This window comes from Rattus norvegicus, chromosome 11, assembly GCF_036323735.1.
Source record: "Rattus norvegicus strain BN/NHsdMcwi chromosome 11, GRCr8, whole genome shotgun sequence".
Classification (NCBI taxonomy): Eukaryota; Metazoa; Chordata; class Mammalia; order Rodentia; family Muridae; genus Rattus; species Rattus norvegicus.
Window position 1 is genome coordinate 25,094,292 of NC_086029.1, and position 18,793 is coordinate 25,113,084.

The following is an 18,793-nucleotide window of genomic DNA, read 5'->3' on the forward strand; positions in this document are numbered from 1 at the left end:
TCAGTTTAGGAAGACCTGTTGTTGTTGTTGTTGTTGTTGTTGTTATTGTTGTTGTTGTTATTGTTGTTGTTGTTATTGTTGTTGTTGTTGTTGTTCTTGTTCTTGTTCTTCTGCTTCTGCTTCTGCTTCTGCTTCAAATGAGGAGAGGGAGGTAGTTTCTCTTATAAATATGTACATTTAGTGCAACATAAATATATAAAAGAATGAGAGATCTTACATTAAACTAAGGTTGCTCGGCACTTCCACTTACTATCATAGTAAGGTCTTCCAGGTACGTTTTGGTGGTTGAGGTATTTGAAGAGAAGGCCTCAGGTAGCCCAAGCTAGTTTGGACCTGGTTGATTCTGAAGAGGACCTGGGATGTCTGATTCTCCTGTGTCTGCATCCTGGATATGGAGATCGCATGGTGGTCAAACGCAGGGCACTGTGCATGCTCAGCGAGCGAGCGCTCTGACTATCACTAATCTCCAGTCCCTTCAAGGTGTCGTTCTGGTATTCAAGAATTTCTCATGGAGGCACATACAAATGATATCAGTGGACGTCGTCAATGTCCGTAAAACATTTATAAACAACCTATGCATTCCTCCATGGGGAATGGCTAGCTGGTGATATATTTATTGAACAAAACATTATACAAAAAAGGAATTTATGTACTCACTTGGAGATACATACAATTACATGACTAAGGGAAAGAAACAGGGCAGCTCATCTTAGTAAAAATGCAAGACCGTTTATTTGTATATGATGCTTTTTATCAGTTTACTACCTACAGATGGATGGATACTATGCATAGCCCCACGTGACCAGTGCTTATAGAACCTGGCTGTGAATGGTGTTCCCTTGAATCCTGTGACTTAGCATTGCAGCTTTGTTGTATAAATGTAATTTGTGGAGTGAGCTATAGGAAAGTCTCAAAACTAGTCACTCTTCCTAATCAATACTGGGGACTGAAATGGAGATGAGGGGACATGAGATGTCCTGTCATGTCTTAATTCATATATGACTTTGATATTATTACCATGTTTTCTTTTTTTTTTTACAATGGATATTTTTATTTGAAATTCCAAGGCTAAAATGTTATTAAATATTTTTTTTTAAATATGTGATCAATCCTTTTTTGGTGTTTCTGTAAAAATATTGCTCTCCCTACCAACGTGACTGAATATATAGTGATGCTGACTTCTCTTCGTCCGGTTTTGACTACTCTTGAGATGAGCGCTGAGCACAAAGCTAGCTGTCTTGTAGCAAGCCCCTCCTCTTCACTGAACTCCCACATCTTTACAAAAGCCTCTTGCTCACTTCTGCACTCCACACCTGAGGGGATGCTTTAATACCTACATGGTAGACTATAGCCCAAGGCCTCGACGTCATTGCTGCCAGCTTCCCCTCCCCAGTACTATAGTCTATTGATCATTAAATAACACTAATTTACATCCTTTATCTCTCAAATGTATTCTCTGCTCTCCTTTAAACACCCCACTGTAATATTTCATCTGCTATCGTATGTGTGCACTATTTTTATGTCCTCTTAGCCTCCTGGAATAAAGTCTCCTTTACTGTTATCCATCTTCCACAGCACAGTCAAGTCAATTTGCCCCTAGAAACCTGTTCATATTAAGTTAACTTTACCACATACTATGAAAATATATCTCTTTATTCATGGACTATATCTAGGAATCATTTTTAAGAATTTCAACCCTGCTTCAGAAGAATGCATTTTCTAGATATTAAATTGTATGCATAATTTCAATTTGAGAGGCATTCATGAAGCCAAAAAATTTAAGTTAATATGTTATATAAAAGGGTATTGCTTAAAATATACCTACTAGATATAGGCGTACCTATAAAACACACAATTAACCTACATTTCTACCAGTAATTATCCACTTTAAAATGTCTGAGTAGAGGGTGAACTCTAGATATGTGTGATAAAACAATTTGAAGAACAGTAAAGTAGAGATTAAGAATCTAAAGGCATTATTCTTTCTTTGGTCTACTGGTAGACAGCTTTGATATCAGAAAATGAGTTAAAAATCTATGTGGAGCTTTTTACCTACACATTAAGAAGGGATTTGGGCCAGATTAGAGATGGCAATTAAAACTTAAGTGCCAGCCTTAATCAATTTGAAGAGGTTGCCTAGAGATGTAAGAGAATATTCATCTAAGACCTCTGAAAGCATGCTAAAATCAACTAGGAGGCTCTGCCTGCCGGTTGGAGTGGGGTTGGAGGCGTGGGGATGGGGCGGGGGGATGACAGTGTGCATGTACAGTAGCAGCAAGCTTTACAGTAGATAGTCTCCGAGTCCTGAGCCTATGATCCAGTTTTTCCATGCTAGATGATGATAAAAGTATTAAAACCATCGGCCTTAATTTTTGTTACCTCTAATTGCTCTAGATCAATTAAGATAGAATATTTCAAAACTGAGTGTGACAGCAAGGATGCACCTAGTTTTGATGAATCTACACATGCCAGCTCTCACAGCATCTAAAATTTTCCTTTTAGATCTTCCACCCCCTCCAGTGCCACCACCTGCTATAAAATCGCCCAGTGTCCAGTCCAAGGCACAGCTGGAGGCACGGCCTATAATGGGGCCAAAGCTCGCTTCTATAGAAGCGAGAGCAGACAGATCATCAGACAGAAAAGGCGGCAGTTACAAGGGGAGAGAAGCTCTGGACGGAAGACAAGTCACTGACCTGCGAACAAGCCCAGGTGACCCCAGAGAAGCACAGGAGCAGCCAAACGAAGGGAAAGCACGAGGGACGAAGACAGCAAAGCGAGACCTTCCACCAGCGAAGACACACCTCATCCCAGGTACTGACTTCCCGAGCCTTAGGCAAACACAGAATTCTGTAAGCTCCCAGGACACATGTGTAGGCTTTCTGTGGCCATGTGGAAAGAAATCTGATCAAGGCCTTTCTACCAGCGGAATGGGAACGTGCCCAGCTTACTAAATGCAATCCATGCCAATGTGTGACATCACACACGCTTCTGTGAAGTGATGCCATTTGAATCAAATTCATAGATGTCAAGACTGTGCCCTAAAGACATAGCAATCGTGACAGCTAAGATAGGAAACAAGAGTGTCCCGTTCTCTACCAGTTGTGCATCTTTGGAATAGTCTCCATCTCTAGTAAATATAGACACCATTGATGAGAGCTGAGAGCTGTACTTATCTGTGAGTGTAAGGATCAGTATTTGAATACAGTTAGAAATTACATTAGCTCCAGAGAAGGGTAGTAGCAGAGTCACTTCTAGGGTCTGTGACCTCGCCAGCTACAGGTGCTTGGCTAGGTTTATGGTACGAATTCCTTCCCATCAGTTGGACTTTAAGTCCAATTAAACATCTGTTGGTTACCCCAAAGGCTAAAAAGTCCTGCTCTTGAACTGTTGGGGATATCTTGCTGGGCCAGTTGTTGTGATTTGTAAGGATTACGGCTGGGTAGAACTACCCCAGTTCATATGTCTTTAATGAAAGTCCTACACCTAAAGCTAAGGAAACCCCAGAGAAGAGGAGGGTGAGTGACTGTAAGACCCAAATGACAAGGATGCCTACTGCTAGGTAATATCCCCCAAACATAAAAGAGAAAAATGTACCCATGACCTTTCAATGTCGTGCAGGAAAAGGAACAGCATAAAGACACCAGCAGTTGACATGCCAACATGGGTAGCCTAAATTCCATAAGGTCCTACCCCTAAACAAAGAGTTGCATGTGGCCAGTGGCTACAGAGAGAGAATCAATTGCCTCTAAGGCTGAGTTTCCACGTAAGTTGTCTGATCCCAAATGATTGGCCCTGAACACATGTACATAAAAGCAACAGTAAATAGACTCAGTAGATTGTATATATGTTTGTGTGTAACAATAATAATTTTGAAAAAGAACTCATAAATTAGGAAATTGGGTGTGAAAGGAGTTGGGGTAGTTATGAAAATATGTCATACTTTACTTGAGTATGATATTCTGAAAACAAGAGTTTTTAAAGAAATCATGTGCTTAGGTTAGAAGTTGGTGGATTGTAGAGTACTCAGCAGAGGCCTTGAGTTCAGTGTTAGCATCATTCTCACACACACACACACACACACACACACACACACCTAGAAAGGATGGAGGTAAGAAATATAAGAGGGCAAGGAAATGACACAACAATTAAAACACTTATTTTCAAAGCTTAATTTCATATTTTCAATTCAGAGCTCCAGAAGCCATGGTAAATGCTGGATACCTGTGCTGTCCTCCCACAATTCCTGCTGTGGAAGCCAGAGGCCAGAAATCTTCAAAGCAAGCTGGCTATTAAGATTAGTCGTCACTGAGCTCAGGGATTGCCTGAGAGATCCCACCCCAACAAATAAGATAGAAGAGTGAGGGAGGATGATTCCAGACATCAATCTGTGTGAATCATGTGAATGCACACACACACACACACACAGTACACCCACACATATATAAACCATTCACATACATGAAAAAGTAGCAAAGTGAGAGAGAAGTGCAAGATACAGTAACAAGTGTGTACAGCCTATGACCAGCTCCTCCCCCCAAAAAAATAAATATAAATTAAAGAAATATAAAATGTCATAAGGTGAAAGTTTGATGTAATTTTGTGAGAAAAGGTAATTTTTGAAATGTGTCATCCATGATTCTTATTTCCAAGAACCGTTGACTGTAATAGTCTGAGTAGAAGCCAGACTTTGGAAGACCAAAGAGGGAGTAAACATTTTGAAAGGGACCTGTATTAGTCATTCTATGTTTTTGTGACCAGAATATATTATAAAAACAATTTATGGGAGGAAAGATTGATTTTGGTTAACATTTCCAGGAGAGTGCATGGCAGAAAGGGTTTCGGGGGAAGAATGCGATCTGGAGCGAGAGCACAGCCGGAAGCAGGAGCACATAGACTATTCAAAGATACCCCCCACCACATCAGTGCAGTAATTCTCCCTACTCAGACCCCTCTTTCCCGTTCCACAGCTTCCAAAACAGCACCACCAGTGGGGAAGCTTTCAAACAGGAGCTTGTGAGATATTTCACATTCAAGCAGAAAGTTATGAGCAGGAATTCTCAGAAGGTTTGGATGAGAAGGCCAGCTTGGAGTTTGTTACGAAAGCTAGATTGGTGGAAGGTTTTTAGGAAAGGAATAGACATCGTTCTATACTATAGTGAGAAAGCCAAGTAAGAGAGATTAAAAACAAACAAAAAAAAGATTAAAAAAATAAAGTAAAGAAAGAGGCTGGTGGTGCTAGCAGATGGTTTTAATCTGAGCACTGGGTAAGGAGCTGTCCAAGAGTTAGGGAAGAAGCAGGTGGATTTGAGTTTGAGGCCAGTCTGGTCGGCAGAGCGAGTTCCAGGATAGCCAAGGCTACACAGAGAAACACTGCCTTGAAAAAAAATTAAACAAAATAAACCAACAAGAACAGTATTGATGTAGGAGACAGAGGATGTGATGGAGGAACTAACATTGGAAACCTACCTGGACAAGATTTGTAATCAGTCACTTGCTCTGTGTGCTCAGTAACTTCCTTGTAACAAGAAGGATGGTCCCCTTTGTTCTGGGACCAAAGTAGACCTCCATAAACACAGACTCAGACGTCAAGTGCATCTCAAAGACTGTGCCTTTCACACAGACACTCCCACAGTGTGGCCACAGAGTCCTTGGTAATACCAACTTTGAACAACTTTTGACTTCCAGCCGTGTGTTCTGAGCTGTGATTTATATGCTAAATATAATGATGTCAGTTATAGACTTCATGTCTGGTCAGAAAGTATGACCACTTTTATGATGATGAGCAAATTTCAAAATGTGAGGGATGCTTTAGGAGAAAACCACAGGGCTGGAAAGATCTGGGAGTGACAGAGTCGGAGCAAAGAGGAAAAGTAGTTAAAAGCAATCTTTAGAAATTTAATAAGTAGCTATGACATCATAAAATTATTTCTATCTATAGAACTAAGTTGGAAACCATTAAGCTAGAAACAAGGAAACCTACTCCATGAAATGCATTTAGCAGATCCAGTTGCTACTGTGCTTTGATTTTCCAGATTTTTATTTGAACCATAACCCCAAGAGTGTATATCATTAAATTATCATTGCTAAGCATTGCTGTAATTTTCACCTTCTTGATTCAATTTACATTATTTATTTAATGAAGGAGGCACCCTGATTTACATATGTAATGAATGGATATTTTTAATTAAGGAAAGTGCTTTCCTAGACTTGAAGGTCTGATCCTTTGTGCCGACATTTACCTCCATTTGATTTATTTCTACACATATCAAATACTCATTGTACTATATTTACAGCACTAAGTCTTCAGATGTCTATAAGCATCTGTTCACACATACAGAGGAGGAGAAAATTTAGATATTATAATTCATAGATACCTTAAGGTTTTAGGTATCCATGTCCTCCCTAAGGACATTATCACTGACTGTTAAGTCTTCAGTATAGCCCAGCCTGTGCCACCAAGCATGCCTTGAAGACTGACCAAATAAAAATATTCTTACACCCAGCATTACTTCCATTGTGCAATGGCAAGAAAGATCCAGAGGTCTTTCCTGAAGAAATGACATATAAACTAAATATGCAAGGCAGCGAGGCGTTGGCTGTGTACACAGCACTTGGAGGCAGAAGCAGAAGCAGAAGCAGTTGGATCTGTGAGTTCGAAGCCAGCTTGTACTACAGAGTGATTCCCAGGACACCCAGCACTACATAAGGAAAGCCTGTCTCAGCATCCTCCCCCAACCCTTACCTCACCCCACCCCCACAATGATTTTAAAAATATGCAGACATGAAGGACTAGCAGTACATGAAGGGTCATTTACCTCCACAGAGTCATCCCTGTTGTCTCTTGAGTGTTACAACCAATCGCAGAGGAGAGGCATCTCGAAATCAGTGCCTAGCAAATTGAGTATAAAGAGGTATAACTGAGCTGGTTGTCAGAGATAGAGATTCAGGACATAGTTCATGGGAACTGTAGTTACAATCACTTCTCTTCTTGCTCAAAACTATTTATTGACGATCTATTATATGATAGTCTGGGAGTATAACAATACATAAAATAGACAAAATTATATTCTCAAAATATTATATACCAAAGAATAGATGAGATTGCCCCCAGAGAAGTTGAAAAGAAAAAAATATACAAATATCTGTGCGTGTGGTGTGTGTGCAGCTTTGGAAAGAAAGGAGAAAATATTAGACACTGACATGACTTCTTCACACTTACATATAAAACATATCCCAAAAAGATAGGTAAGGAAGGAAGGGTTGCTGAAAGCTAAGAGAATAGCAGTATTGCAATTCAGAAGGAACAGAGTGAAGTCCTGGGATACAAGGACTGAAATGTGGCTAGCCCCATCTACTTTCTCAGTTGTATGTGACAATGTAGACTTTGTGATGCGATTTCATCAGGAAACAGAATGAATGGGACCTAAAACTACCAATTTTTAAGTCAGTCTCCCTGTTGTTTGGTTTTGGTTTTTCAATACTGACATACTCTGGGTGTAACTCTGGCTATAAACCAGGCTGCTCTTGAAGGCACAGAGATCTGCCTGCCTCTGCTTTCTGAGTGCTGGGATTAAAGGCCTGTGCCACCACAGCCCAGCCCCGTTTGCCTTTTAAGAAGATGGTTGTTGGGCAAGGAAGGAAGGAGCACATTGATCCCCGAGGAGAATAGACTTAGGGCAAAGCAGAGAAAATTTGAATGTATTGTAGTTGATAAAATGTATGTCAACAGGAAGAAACAGGTTGAATTAAGAAGATACATGTGAAGAGACTGCCCCGGGAGAGAAACCTCCCCAGAGTCAGAACTGTGGGTGGAGGCAGTGACAAGAATGAAAAGAGATAGGGGATTGTGACTGGCTTCTTAAGTAAGTGGCTCATGGCTCACAGGAGGAGACTTTTCTTGAAAGGACAGGGGGAGCAGTCATTTAGAACTGGTACATACTGGAGAGCTAGAAGGGAAGCTCAGTCCTCACCTTCTGCTGCAGAGAATATCAGGGATTCAGGAGAAATGAAGCTTTCCTCAGGCACTATGGAGAGGAAAGGAATAAAAGAAGCGTTGGGGGATAGCAGAGCAGGGAGAACTTTAAAAGAATCCTAACCCAGTAACATGGCTGCTTTGGCCAACGATCATATCCAAAAATATGAGCTGGCTGCAATACAGACACACTACACACCTTTAATCCCTCTGACTGGAATACACATATGCCTTTACTACACACCTTTAATCCCAAAGAATGACATCATTTGGAGAGTCAGAGAAAGATTTGAGTGAATAGTCAGAGGTAGGATATGCCTGTCTCTTATGATAACAGGCAGGAAAGAGAAACTATGTAGAGTAGTAAGGAAGAGCAAGCCAGTCAGTTCAAATATGTTCTCTGTAATCTAGGTGACTGCAGTTGAGCTCAGTTCAGAGCAAAGGAGTTGAGTTCGGAGCAGTTCAGTTCTTGGAGTTCAGAGGCAGTCTTTCCAAGCAGAGAAATCAGAAGCTGAAAGAAGCCAATTTGAATCAGTCATCTTGAGAAGAATTTGAGTGAGAACAGCTGAGTTGAACCAGCCAGCCAGAGTTCAGGAAAAGCTAAAGGATGACCTTCTTCAGTAACACGTCTTGGAGTCTAAAACATGCCAGGACTAGTTTAGCAGACAATTGAAAGCTGAAACCTTCAAGATCCATGCTTGCAGACTAAAGATTAGATTAAAGATTAGATTGTGAAGAGGCAAGATGCTTCCAGACCTAGGCCTAGGGATAGTTAGATAGAACTGCTCTGGCTCAGCCCAAGCCATGCATTGGTAAAGTGTGGGTATGGCTCTCGTCTTATCCCTTTACCTGAGGAAATAAAAGTGACATTTACATTTACAGAGAACACATAAACGAGTTTAGTTCTTATGAGTTTATGTCCAGAGTGCAGACAGACTATGGAAGAAAAGTGAACAAGCAGTCACATGATTCAGCAGTAGTAAACTTAAAGTTGTAAGAAGATAGAAGATAGTATGCTGTCTTACTTATTCCCCATTGCTGTAAAGAGACACAACAACCAAGGCAACTGATAGGAGACAGAGTTTCCTAGGGGCTCACATATCAGAGAGTGCTGTGTTCAGGGCCATCATGATAGAGAACATGGCAGCAGGCAGGCAGGCACATACAGGAGCTGAGAACATACATCAAATACAAGTACAAGGCAAAGAAAGAGCTAGCTGGGAATGGCTTGGCTTTTGAAATGTCAAAGCCCATCCCCAATGTCATACTTCCTCTAACAAGGCCACACCTTCTAATCCTTCCCAAATAGTTCCACCAACAGGGGACTAAGCACTTAAATATATAAGACTATAGGGGCCACTCATGTTCAAAGCACAAATGCCTTATTATTTGAAGTCAGCTCCTGAGATTCAGAGTTTAATGGTGCAAATACGTTGAAGTTGGCACCTCAAGAGGGAGTATCTGAACCTAAGCTTAAATTTCAATTGGGAACTGACTCCTTGCTAACTCCTTATAAGAAAGCCTTGTTTACATAGTGATTTCTCTCTCTTATTTTGTTCATGTCATCAATAAGAGCTTATGTTCTCCTGTCACATGTGTGGGAGTTAGAAACTAAATTACTGAAGACCACATGGTAAATAAAAGAATGGAAGTCAATTGAGTCCTCACTTGACTTGTCTCCTGTAATGTCCTGGGTCCTGTGTGAATTTGAGATGGATACTAGCTTATGAGTGTAGTCAGTAGAAAACAATAAGAGGTGTTATTGGCATCTCCAAAAGGCAGTCCTGTTTGGTATTTATGCCTCTGAGTCACCCATGCTTGCCCATTACAGATAGAGAGGAGTGACTAGATATAAAATGAAAGTGTTCTGTCTTGCTCACATGCTCTCATTGTATTTCTTTACACAGAGGATATCCTTCCGTACTGTAGGCCTACTTTCCCAACGTCAAACAACCCTAGGGATCCCAGTTCTTCAAGCTCAATGTCATCAAGAGGCTCAGGAAGCCGACAGAGAGAGCAAGCAAATGTGGGCCGAAGAAATATGGCAGAAATGCAAGTACTTGGGGGATTTGAAAGAGGAGATGAGAATAATGAAGAATTAGAGGTATGCATAATTTTCCCAAAACGTTAAAACATTAGTCTGTCTGTAGCCATGATGTCAGCCTTTGAAGTTCTGAACATCTGTCAGCATACAGACATGGACCCATTTTCTCTCCACCATCTGAATGTCATACATGTTTTCTATCAGAAAGAATATGAATTTTAAGTCTTCAAAAACATCATTGCTTTTTAAATACTTATTTATTTATGTATTTGTTATGTATACAGTATTCTACCTACATGTATGCCTAGAAGGCAGAAGAGGGTACAGATGGTTGTGAGCCACCATGTGGTTGCTGGGATTTGAACTCAGGACCTCTGGAAGAATAGCCAGTGCTCTTAACCTCCGAGCCATATCTCCAGCCCAAAAACATCATTGTTAACCCTTGAAATTTTGAATGAGTTCTAGAAGTAACTCGGTCTGACATGTTATAATTCATAGTATTATAAGAATCCTCAATGAGGTAAGCTATTATGATGTGTGTGTAGCCTCTGTTGTCTGTCATCAGGCCTAATTTGACAGACTTTCCAGCCGTCTTTCACTTTCACTGTTTTGGAAAGAAACCTAGCCCAAAAAAGAGCTCTTTCTAAGTCAAATAAAAGCCTCCTCCCTTCTTGTAATCTAGAAACAATATACAAGATATAGTTGGAAGTCATATTTAAAAGTCCCTTCCCTTTAAAAATTAGTAATTTTTTCTCTTCAATAAAAAGTAACTCACAGACAAATTTGTTTCCTTACAAAGATATTTAATCTCAAGTATATGCTGAATGAATTTGAGAGTCTTACTCCAAAACGTAAGATGAAAATGTTAAGAAATCACATGAAGTTAAATATTATATGTATCCTGTGTTTAGACTTTGTGGTTTGTAATAAGAAAACTTTTCTCCCACAAATGCTGTCAAGAGTATTTGTTTTCCCCTTTAGTTTTTGGCATTTTAAATAGAATAACTTGGGAGGGGGGACTGAAGGGGAATGACTGAAAGAGTCTTGACATTAAATCCAGTATTTATAAAGTGGATGCAGAATTTAACTGGTGAGATGGCACCTAGGGGAAGTGGGAAGTTAGAGCGCTTCTCCTTACCCAGGGCCCGTGCTCCTACCTGTGACATCCAGGTCTGCTTCAGAACAGCTTGGTCCTTGTTTGTGGATGGCTCGAGTTGCTGTAAAGACCAGCTGAAGTTGAGAAATGAATTAGTAGTGATGAACACTTTGCGATACATGCCAACCAATGAATGAAGAAAACACTCACAGTCGATGACCATAAGTAAACATCAGACGGTTATCTCTGGGTTTGGTCTTAAATTTAGCCACAAATCCATCTCTTCTAGGAAACTGAAAGCTGAAGACCACCAGAGAGGCTTATGATGCCCATGTGAAAAGCCGTCACTCAAGAGGCCTCACGTCAGATGACACACCGTACCAGATGAAACGTTCAGTGCGATCGGAGTGGACAAATCGTCGTTTTTATTCCTCCTGTTGGGATAACATTTTTAAAAAGTTTCTTGGGTTTTTAGTGTTGCTGATTGATTGCCTAACCCTTAATGAATCTCCCCCTGCCGAGATGCTGTTGCAGCCGTTATACTTGACTTCCGGTATTGGAAGTGTCTTGAATGCTTGCTTCAGCCAGCAGCCAGCGAGAAAGAACAGATCAGTTCTTTTTGCAATTTGCCCCTGAGATATGGCATTGCACTGCTTATCTATCCAGCTAATTGATAGCAAAATATTGATCAAAGATACAAAGGGGATCACTCAACCTCATGCCAAGGGCTCTCAAAGTATAACCGTTCCATGACCAACTGCTAATGCCAGTTAAAGCGTACTTCATTTTATGTGAGTTTTAGAATCAGTCTTTCATGCCACCCTTTGCTGGGATAAACTAAAAATCTATCACACGCAGAATTACAGTTCATTTGAATGGGATAGAAGCATTGTAAATATATACTCTTTGCAACTCCTGGTGGTACTTTATTTTGTCTTTATTTCAATCATTGAAATATATTCTTGGAAATGTACTTTTGGATAAGTAAGGCTAAGCCAGTTGGACCTCTGGTTGTCTAGTCATTGTGAGAAGTAAACCTAGCAAAAATCTTGTTCTATTTTTCAATCAAAAAGCAACTACGAATGCATATTACAAGCAAATGGATGTTTTTAATGACCAATTGGGTAAGGACATCCCTATCTTAACTGGCCTGAATTTCTTCTGGTAGTGTCAATTCAACTTTCAGAAGTGCCACTTAAGGAGGTTTGTTTGATTTATTTTGTTTGTTTTTGTAATGCACTGTTTTTAATCTTTTTTTTTTTTTTTGGTTTTAAAAGCACAATCACTAAACTTTATTTGTAAACCATTGTAACTATTAACCTTTTTTGTCTTATTGAGGAAGCTGTTGAGAAGTGTTTTTAGCCTGTTTTGTTAATGCTCTGTGTTTCTATTTGCAATATTTGAATGGTGACAGCTAGCAAGGTCAGGTACCTTATCGTGGGCTGTGAACCAAGTGGTTCCAATTTTTTGTGGACTTAAAGAGAAAAAAAAAAAAAAGAGTTGTTTTAAGTTTGTTGTGGCCAATGTTGAATCTTATAAGATTTCCTTAGACACTCATGAGAGGCATTCCGACTTGGAACTGAGAAGTGATGCTCCGTGACTGTAGATTTCTATGGGTTTTCTTTTTTCTTTTTTTTTTTTTTGTTTGTTTTTTGGTGTTTTTACATTTTACAAATTTCATTGACTTTATAATTGGTGCTATTTGAAGAAAACAAAATGAACCTTTAGTCATACATAGGTATCAGGCTTGACCCCACAAAACCAAACAAAATTGACCCACAAAATAGATAAATAAATAAAATCAAAAGGCTGGTATTCACCAGAAACTAAGTGTATTCATTTAGATAATTTGAAAAGGCCCCATGTCCCATAGAAAGGATGTGCAGTTCTAAGGGAACAACCCACGTGATTAATGTTTTCATTATGTTCATGTAAGAAACCTCTTATTTTTAGCCATACTTTTGCATACTGAAAATTCAATAATCAAAAAAGTAATTTTGTCATATTATTTATTAAAAATGTTCTCAAATACATCATCCTTCCTTGTGTTGATTTCTTTTTCATTATATGATTATCAGATTTATTCCATGAGATCACAAAGTCGTTTTGTCTTAACATTTCACCACTACGTTATGAAAAAAGAAGGAGTTCTCAGTTTTCTTAACGAGAATCCAGCTTCTACTGCTAAGCAAAAGTTCTCGCTTCAGTTGGGGGGAGTAAGTGGGAGATGATTCTGAAGTTGAAGTTAGCTGTGTGATCAGAGATGAACTCTGAAAAGTGTGCTGTGCTTGTTTCCGTGTGTGTATCTGAATTTCAGTTAGCCTATTTCTAAAATAATCAGGATGCAACTCTGTACAGTAAACCTCTTTTGTCAAGTTTAAGGCACCTATGCTCTGTCGGGAACAAAGTTTATAAATCCCATTGGTTGTCAGAAAATTTGGACTAGCACTTATAGACCAGGTTGCACATTATGATCAATTAAATCACCCTATTGCAGAATTTCACTTGGGTGGATGAGATGGGTACCATGTCGTGGAAATGTCAAGATCAACAGAATATACTGGAGTTTAGACCCCGCCCCCGACACCCACCCTGTGGTATATATATTTTTCCTTTAACCTAATTTTTGTGTTTACCAGAATTTGAAAAGCTGAAGAACAGACATGGAACAACGAAGGGCTTAATTTGGAATTTAATTTTATAAAAGGGATGTAATTATCAACTCCATTTAATACCTCTACAGACCCAGTAGTCAAGGAGTTAGTTTCTAAGCTATTTTTTAAAGAAACAAATCACTGGGGGGGTGGGGACATATGTAATGGACTGGTTTTTCTTTTTCTAGGTGGGTAAGCTACTAAGCCACTGCCTCTCTTTTTCTATTACATGCTGCAATTCACACACAAAATCTGCACGTCAGAGGGCCGGGACAACACTGGGTTCTAGTTTTGTCATGGCTGTGTTTCCTTGGACATGTTACTTAACCTCTAAGTCTCAGGTACTTCACCTGTAAAGTCAATAAGACCTACCTCATGGAGCTGTTGTCATGATTCAGTGAGTTGATGTATCTACATAGACTCTGTAAACTTCACAATGGTATAAGATATTGTTTATTTATGGACTGAAATTCGCTACACATGCAATCTCCACTTTTCGAATCTGATTTGTTCCTAAAATTTTGCATGAAAGTAAAAGCATTAAGTGTGGTATAAGGACAAGGGTCCTCCCACCTCTGGTAAGTAAAACTCACTGTGAAATACCCCCATCGTGAAATAAATGCTTCGTGTTCTTGTTCGTGTCTTTGCTTTTGGGGGCAAGGGCAGTAAATGAACTGCTGATGTTGTGTTTCTGGTATTTTCTTCACACAGTCTGGTAATACAGACATGTCACTTGACTTCTCAATAAATGGATTCAGTGTCTACTGGGGGCTGCTGTTGTACATTATAGCAAACATAATGCAATCTTGAAGTGTATGGGATTTTTCCTGGACAGATGTGAGCAAACATCTGCTCATCCATCTACCACAGACAGCACCACAACAGATGAATGAATGACACATGCAAGTCCAATTTAGTGAACCAATGCATTTTAGGGAAGGGAGGGGGTTACTTATAGAAGTTCGGGTGACTCAGATCCAGCTATATTACCAAAAAATCCACCCCACTATGGGCGATGACTCAAACGAGCTGCATCCCTTTAATTGCCTGTACATCACTAGCAGCTGCCCCAGTGTCTAATCCCCAGCAATTGTTTTCTGGGTGTGTATCCTTAGAGGAAGACCCTGTGAATCTTGTAATCATCATAAGCTTAATTGTGAGCCTCTCTTCCATCAGATATTTCTATCTGAGTGATGGTCCCAGGAGAGTTGAGTCATCTCTGGCTTTCTTAAAAATTTCAGATGTGCCATGAAATTTGTTTTGTTTTGTTTTTTTCATTCTCCACAGGGTAGCCTCTAAATGCCAGAGACTGGCTCTATGTGAGGAAAACTTGGGGTATGAAGAGGCAGAGGTCTTGAACATCACTGTTGTCAAATTATCAATGGTCCACATTGGTCAACTCTTTGGAGTTTTTGGTTTTGTTTTGATTTGGTTTTGTTTTGTTTTTGAGACTGGGTTGCTCTGTATCATCCTAGATGTCCTGGAACTCACTCAGTAGACCAGGCTAGCCTTGAACTCACAGAGATCCACCTGCCTCTGTCTCCCAAGTACTGGGATTAAAGGTGTAAGCCACCACCACCTAGCTTCACTTACTTACTTACTTACTTACTTTATTTGTTTATTTATTTACTTATTTATTTGGCATCTCTTAATCTCCATCTGTGCTGCCCCACCCCCACCCCCATCAAACCTCCCTTAAATCTGTGATTACACCCAAGTGGAGAGGTGTGAGAAGATGACAGTCAGAGTTCGTTTGCTCTTCTGTGCCCTGTTTGGGATCTGAAGAAACCTGAAATTTGGCAGTTTGTCTGTGGCCCCCAAAGACTTGAGAATTCTTCAGGACCTCCCAAGCTACCATTGTCCCCTGAACCAGTTGCCCCATGTGAGATGAGTGTTGGTGGAAGTGGATGGAAGACCCTTTCACCTCAAAGAAAGAAGACTAATAATCTAAAAGGGTTTGAGAACCCCTACTCCACGAAATAAGTGTCGGGTTTGTTGTAATATATCTGAGGCTGGAATGAGTCAATGTATAGACATCACTTTCAGTAACCATTGTGGGACAGTTTTCCCTGCTTACTCTTCAGAATGCCTCCTAAAGGAGATAGTAAGCAAATTGTCATTTGCTTCATCAATATAAGAAGCATAGGAATTAGGAGCAGTTAAAGAGCACCTTCATATGGAAATTAATATCATTGCCAAGTTAGTTGCCTTTCTAGGAAATGGGGCAAGCACAGCATTAATGTCCGTACTATTTGGCTGAGTGACCACCAACTGTAGGAGTACACAAGTCTCACACCTTCATTATTTGTAAATTGTTACACAGAGAGATGCTTGGAGAATTTACGCTTAGCCAAGAGAATCAGGGAAGGATCAGAAAGTGACTGGTTTTGGTTGGTGTTTCTCCACAGAGCCTGAGACAGAGTTGGACGCATGGGGTTTATTTGGGCCTTAGTCCTAGAGAGTAGGAGAAAAGTTAATATAAGTCCTTTGAGGTGGGCAAACATGTCCCCCTAGGGAAGCTACCTTGCTCTTCCTGGAAGCTTGAGAATCTGAAGGCAAAGAGTCTGAACACTGTTCTCATGCCTCATTGACAAAGGCGACTGTCACAGCCAGGTATTCAACTCCTGAGCGCAGGTGATGAGAGCACGTGAGAAGAAGGCGTGTCCCAAACAGCACCTACCTGCTGTGAGCAGCATTATCGAAAGCATTGGAACATGGTATTAAAAAAGATCAAACGGGGTTGGGGATTTAGCTCAGTAGTAGAGCGCTTGCCTAACAAGCACAAGGCCCTGGGTTCGGTCCCCAGCTCTGAAAAAAAAAAAAAAAAAAAAAGATCAAACAATCATCAATTGGCCCTTTTTAACATAAAATTTAGGAACACCCACATCTGAAACTAGTCACACATACTTAATTTATTTTCACACTGGGCTAGTTCTTACAGATTATTTTCAACAGTATGTGTCTTGAGTTTTAATTATCTTAACATACTGAACATTTTTAGAAGAGAATCATCATTGGCATAAATCAGGAATGTATAAGAATGGCAAGGAGGGTTAATCTTAGAATCACTGCAATCGGGCACTTTAGACCAAAGCTACAAGATGTACTATGTATGTCTGAACAGAATTATCTACAATAAAGTTCTTTTTGAAATCTACACACACACTACATATTAGGCATGTCAAGTTACCGAAGCCCTCAGAACAGAATAAAATTCAAATTAAATTGAGACTGGCATAAACAAATCAGTTGTTCTCCAAGTCTATCCCTGAAGCATTAGCACAGTGTCATGTAAATTAAAGCTCTAACATAAATCTTAACTTTGGTGAAATACGTATACAAATTTCTTGCTCCCAATACTTAGATTTGTCTAAGTATTCTGTCATGAGTGGGAAGTTTCTCCGTTCAATTTAACATTAAAATCCTAGCCTACACTGTGATGGAGTTAGGGGATGAGGTCTTCGAGTGATAAGCTCCTAACTGGGACCCTCAGAATGGGAACAAAAACAGGCTCTTTCTTCATCCCACCTGAATACAATGAGGTATCAATGGTTTGTGACCCAGCTTTTACAAAAACCCAACCACATTGGCACCTGAATCTTTAACTTCTTTTTTTTTTTCTTTTGTTCTTTTTTTTTTTTTTTTTTTTTTTTCGGAGCTGGGGACCGAACCCAGGGCCTTGTGCTTGTTAGGCAAGCGCTCTACCACTGAGCTAAATCCCCAGCCCCCGAATCTTTAACTTCTAACCTAGGAGAAGTCCCTTTTTTGTTGTTTACTAAGTTACTCTTTGTATGATGCATTTTAAAAGATAACTATTTATGTTTAAGTGTGTGTTGTGTGCGTGCACGCACCAAATCTGCATACAGTTGTAAAGTAGACAGCATCGACTCCCCAGGGGCTAGAGTTACAGGCAGTTGGAAGCTGCCCATTGTGGGTGTGTGGGGACATGTACCTTAGTCTTCTGTGAAAGTAGAATGGGCTCTTAGCCACTGAGCTTTCTTACTAGACTCTGTGGCAAATTTTTATAGCAAACAGAAAGTTTTGTTTTTGAGAGTTCAGGAGCTCCATGGATAGGTGAATCTTGGAACATTCCGAACTTCTTCATCAAGTAAAGCTGTAAGTTTTGCAGCTTTGGAAAAACAGAACTCTTGGAAATGTCAACTGAAGGAACCATGTCTGTACCCAGCTTGACTTCCGTAACTGTTTCCTCTGTCCCTCCTTGCAGGGCTTCTGACGGTTTAGAGCACCTTCTTTACAATGTAAACCTGCCCTGGTGCCTGACACTAGCCCGAGGGGACAGTGGCAGCAGAACTAAATTCAAGCCTAGTTAGAGGCCAGTGTCAGCCCAGAAACCTGAGGCTAATGTCTGGGAACTTCAGAATTCATAACTAAGGGCTGCTTGGGGTTTGGCATGATGGTGCACACTCTAATCCAGCATCCAAGAGACACAAGCAGAAGACAGTTTGAAGTGAGCACAGGCCACAGAGTAAGGCCATCCTGAGCTATAATGACATGAGTATCTCAAAAGCCACAACATGGGATGTGCCTCAAAGTTAAAACGAATGCCTAGAATATACAAGGCCCTGGATTCTGTCTTCAGCTCTGGAAGAGAAATAGAAAGCAGGGGTGGTGGACAAACTGAATGAAGGAATGTGAAGCCTTGCTGGAGTCATGTAATTGGCTCCTGGTTCCGAGAAGACGCCTTTGCTAGGGGATCATTTTGAGTAACATTTTTGTTCAAATAACTGATTTGTGCTTCCAGAATGGTATTGACAGCCCTTGTCCTGATTTGGGTAAATTCGAGCAGTGATTTTCAACCTTTCTAATGCTATAACTCATCAATACAGTTCCTAATGTGGTAATTCCAACCATAAAATTATTTTCATTGCTACTAAATAAATGTATCTTAACTATTATACCTTATCTTTTCCGTAATTCAGTGAGAGGTTATGAGAGAGACGAAAAGGTCAAAAGTTTGAAGCCAGAAAGAAACAGAACCCATTCAATGAGGCTTAGCTGGTTTGGAG

The 18,793-nt window shown here is 40.1% G+C and overlaps 1 protein-coding gene and 1 non-coding gene across 20 annotated transcripts in view; one reads left to right on the plus strand and one right to left on the minus strand.

The window, feature by feature from the left end:
- Robo1 (roundabout guidance receptor 1) overlaps positions 1 to 14,403 on the plus strand; it is a 1,040,826-nt gene extending 1,026,423 nt beyond the window's left edge. For 11 of the 19 annotated variants that reach the window (XM_063270751.1, XM_063270742.1, XM_063270752.1 and 8 more), the window contains 2 exons: positions 2,503 to 2,811; positions 9,880 to 13,145. In XM_063270751.1, coding sequence (XP_063126821.1) covers positions 2,503 to 2,811; positions 9,880 to 10,103 — 533 coding nt within the window. In that variant the 3' untranslated portion in view covers positions 10,104 to 13,145. Of the gene's footprint in view, positions 1 to 2,502; positions 2,812 to 9,879 lie in introns of all 19 variants that reach the window. The other 8 variants (XM_063270753.1, XM_063270754.1, XM_063270750.1 and 5 more) reach the window with 2 other exon arrangements.
- A 3,013-nt stretch (positions 14,404 to 17,416) lies between these two features.
- Trnav-aac31 (transfer RNA valine (anticodon AAC) 31) lies at positions 17,417 to 17,498 on the minus strand. Its single transcript has one exon. It is a non-coding gene; the product is annotated as a tRNA-Val (tRNA).
- Between the last annotated feature and the right edge of the window lie 1,295 nt (positions 17,499 to 18,793).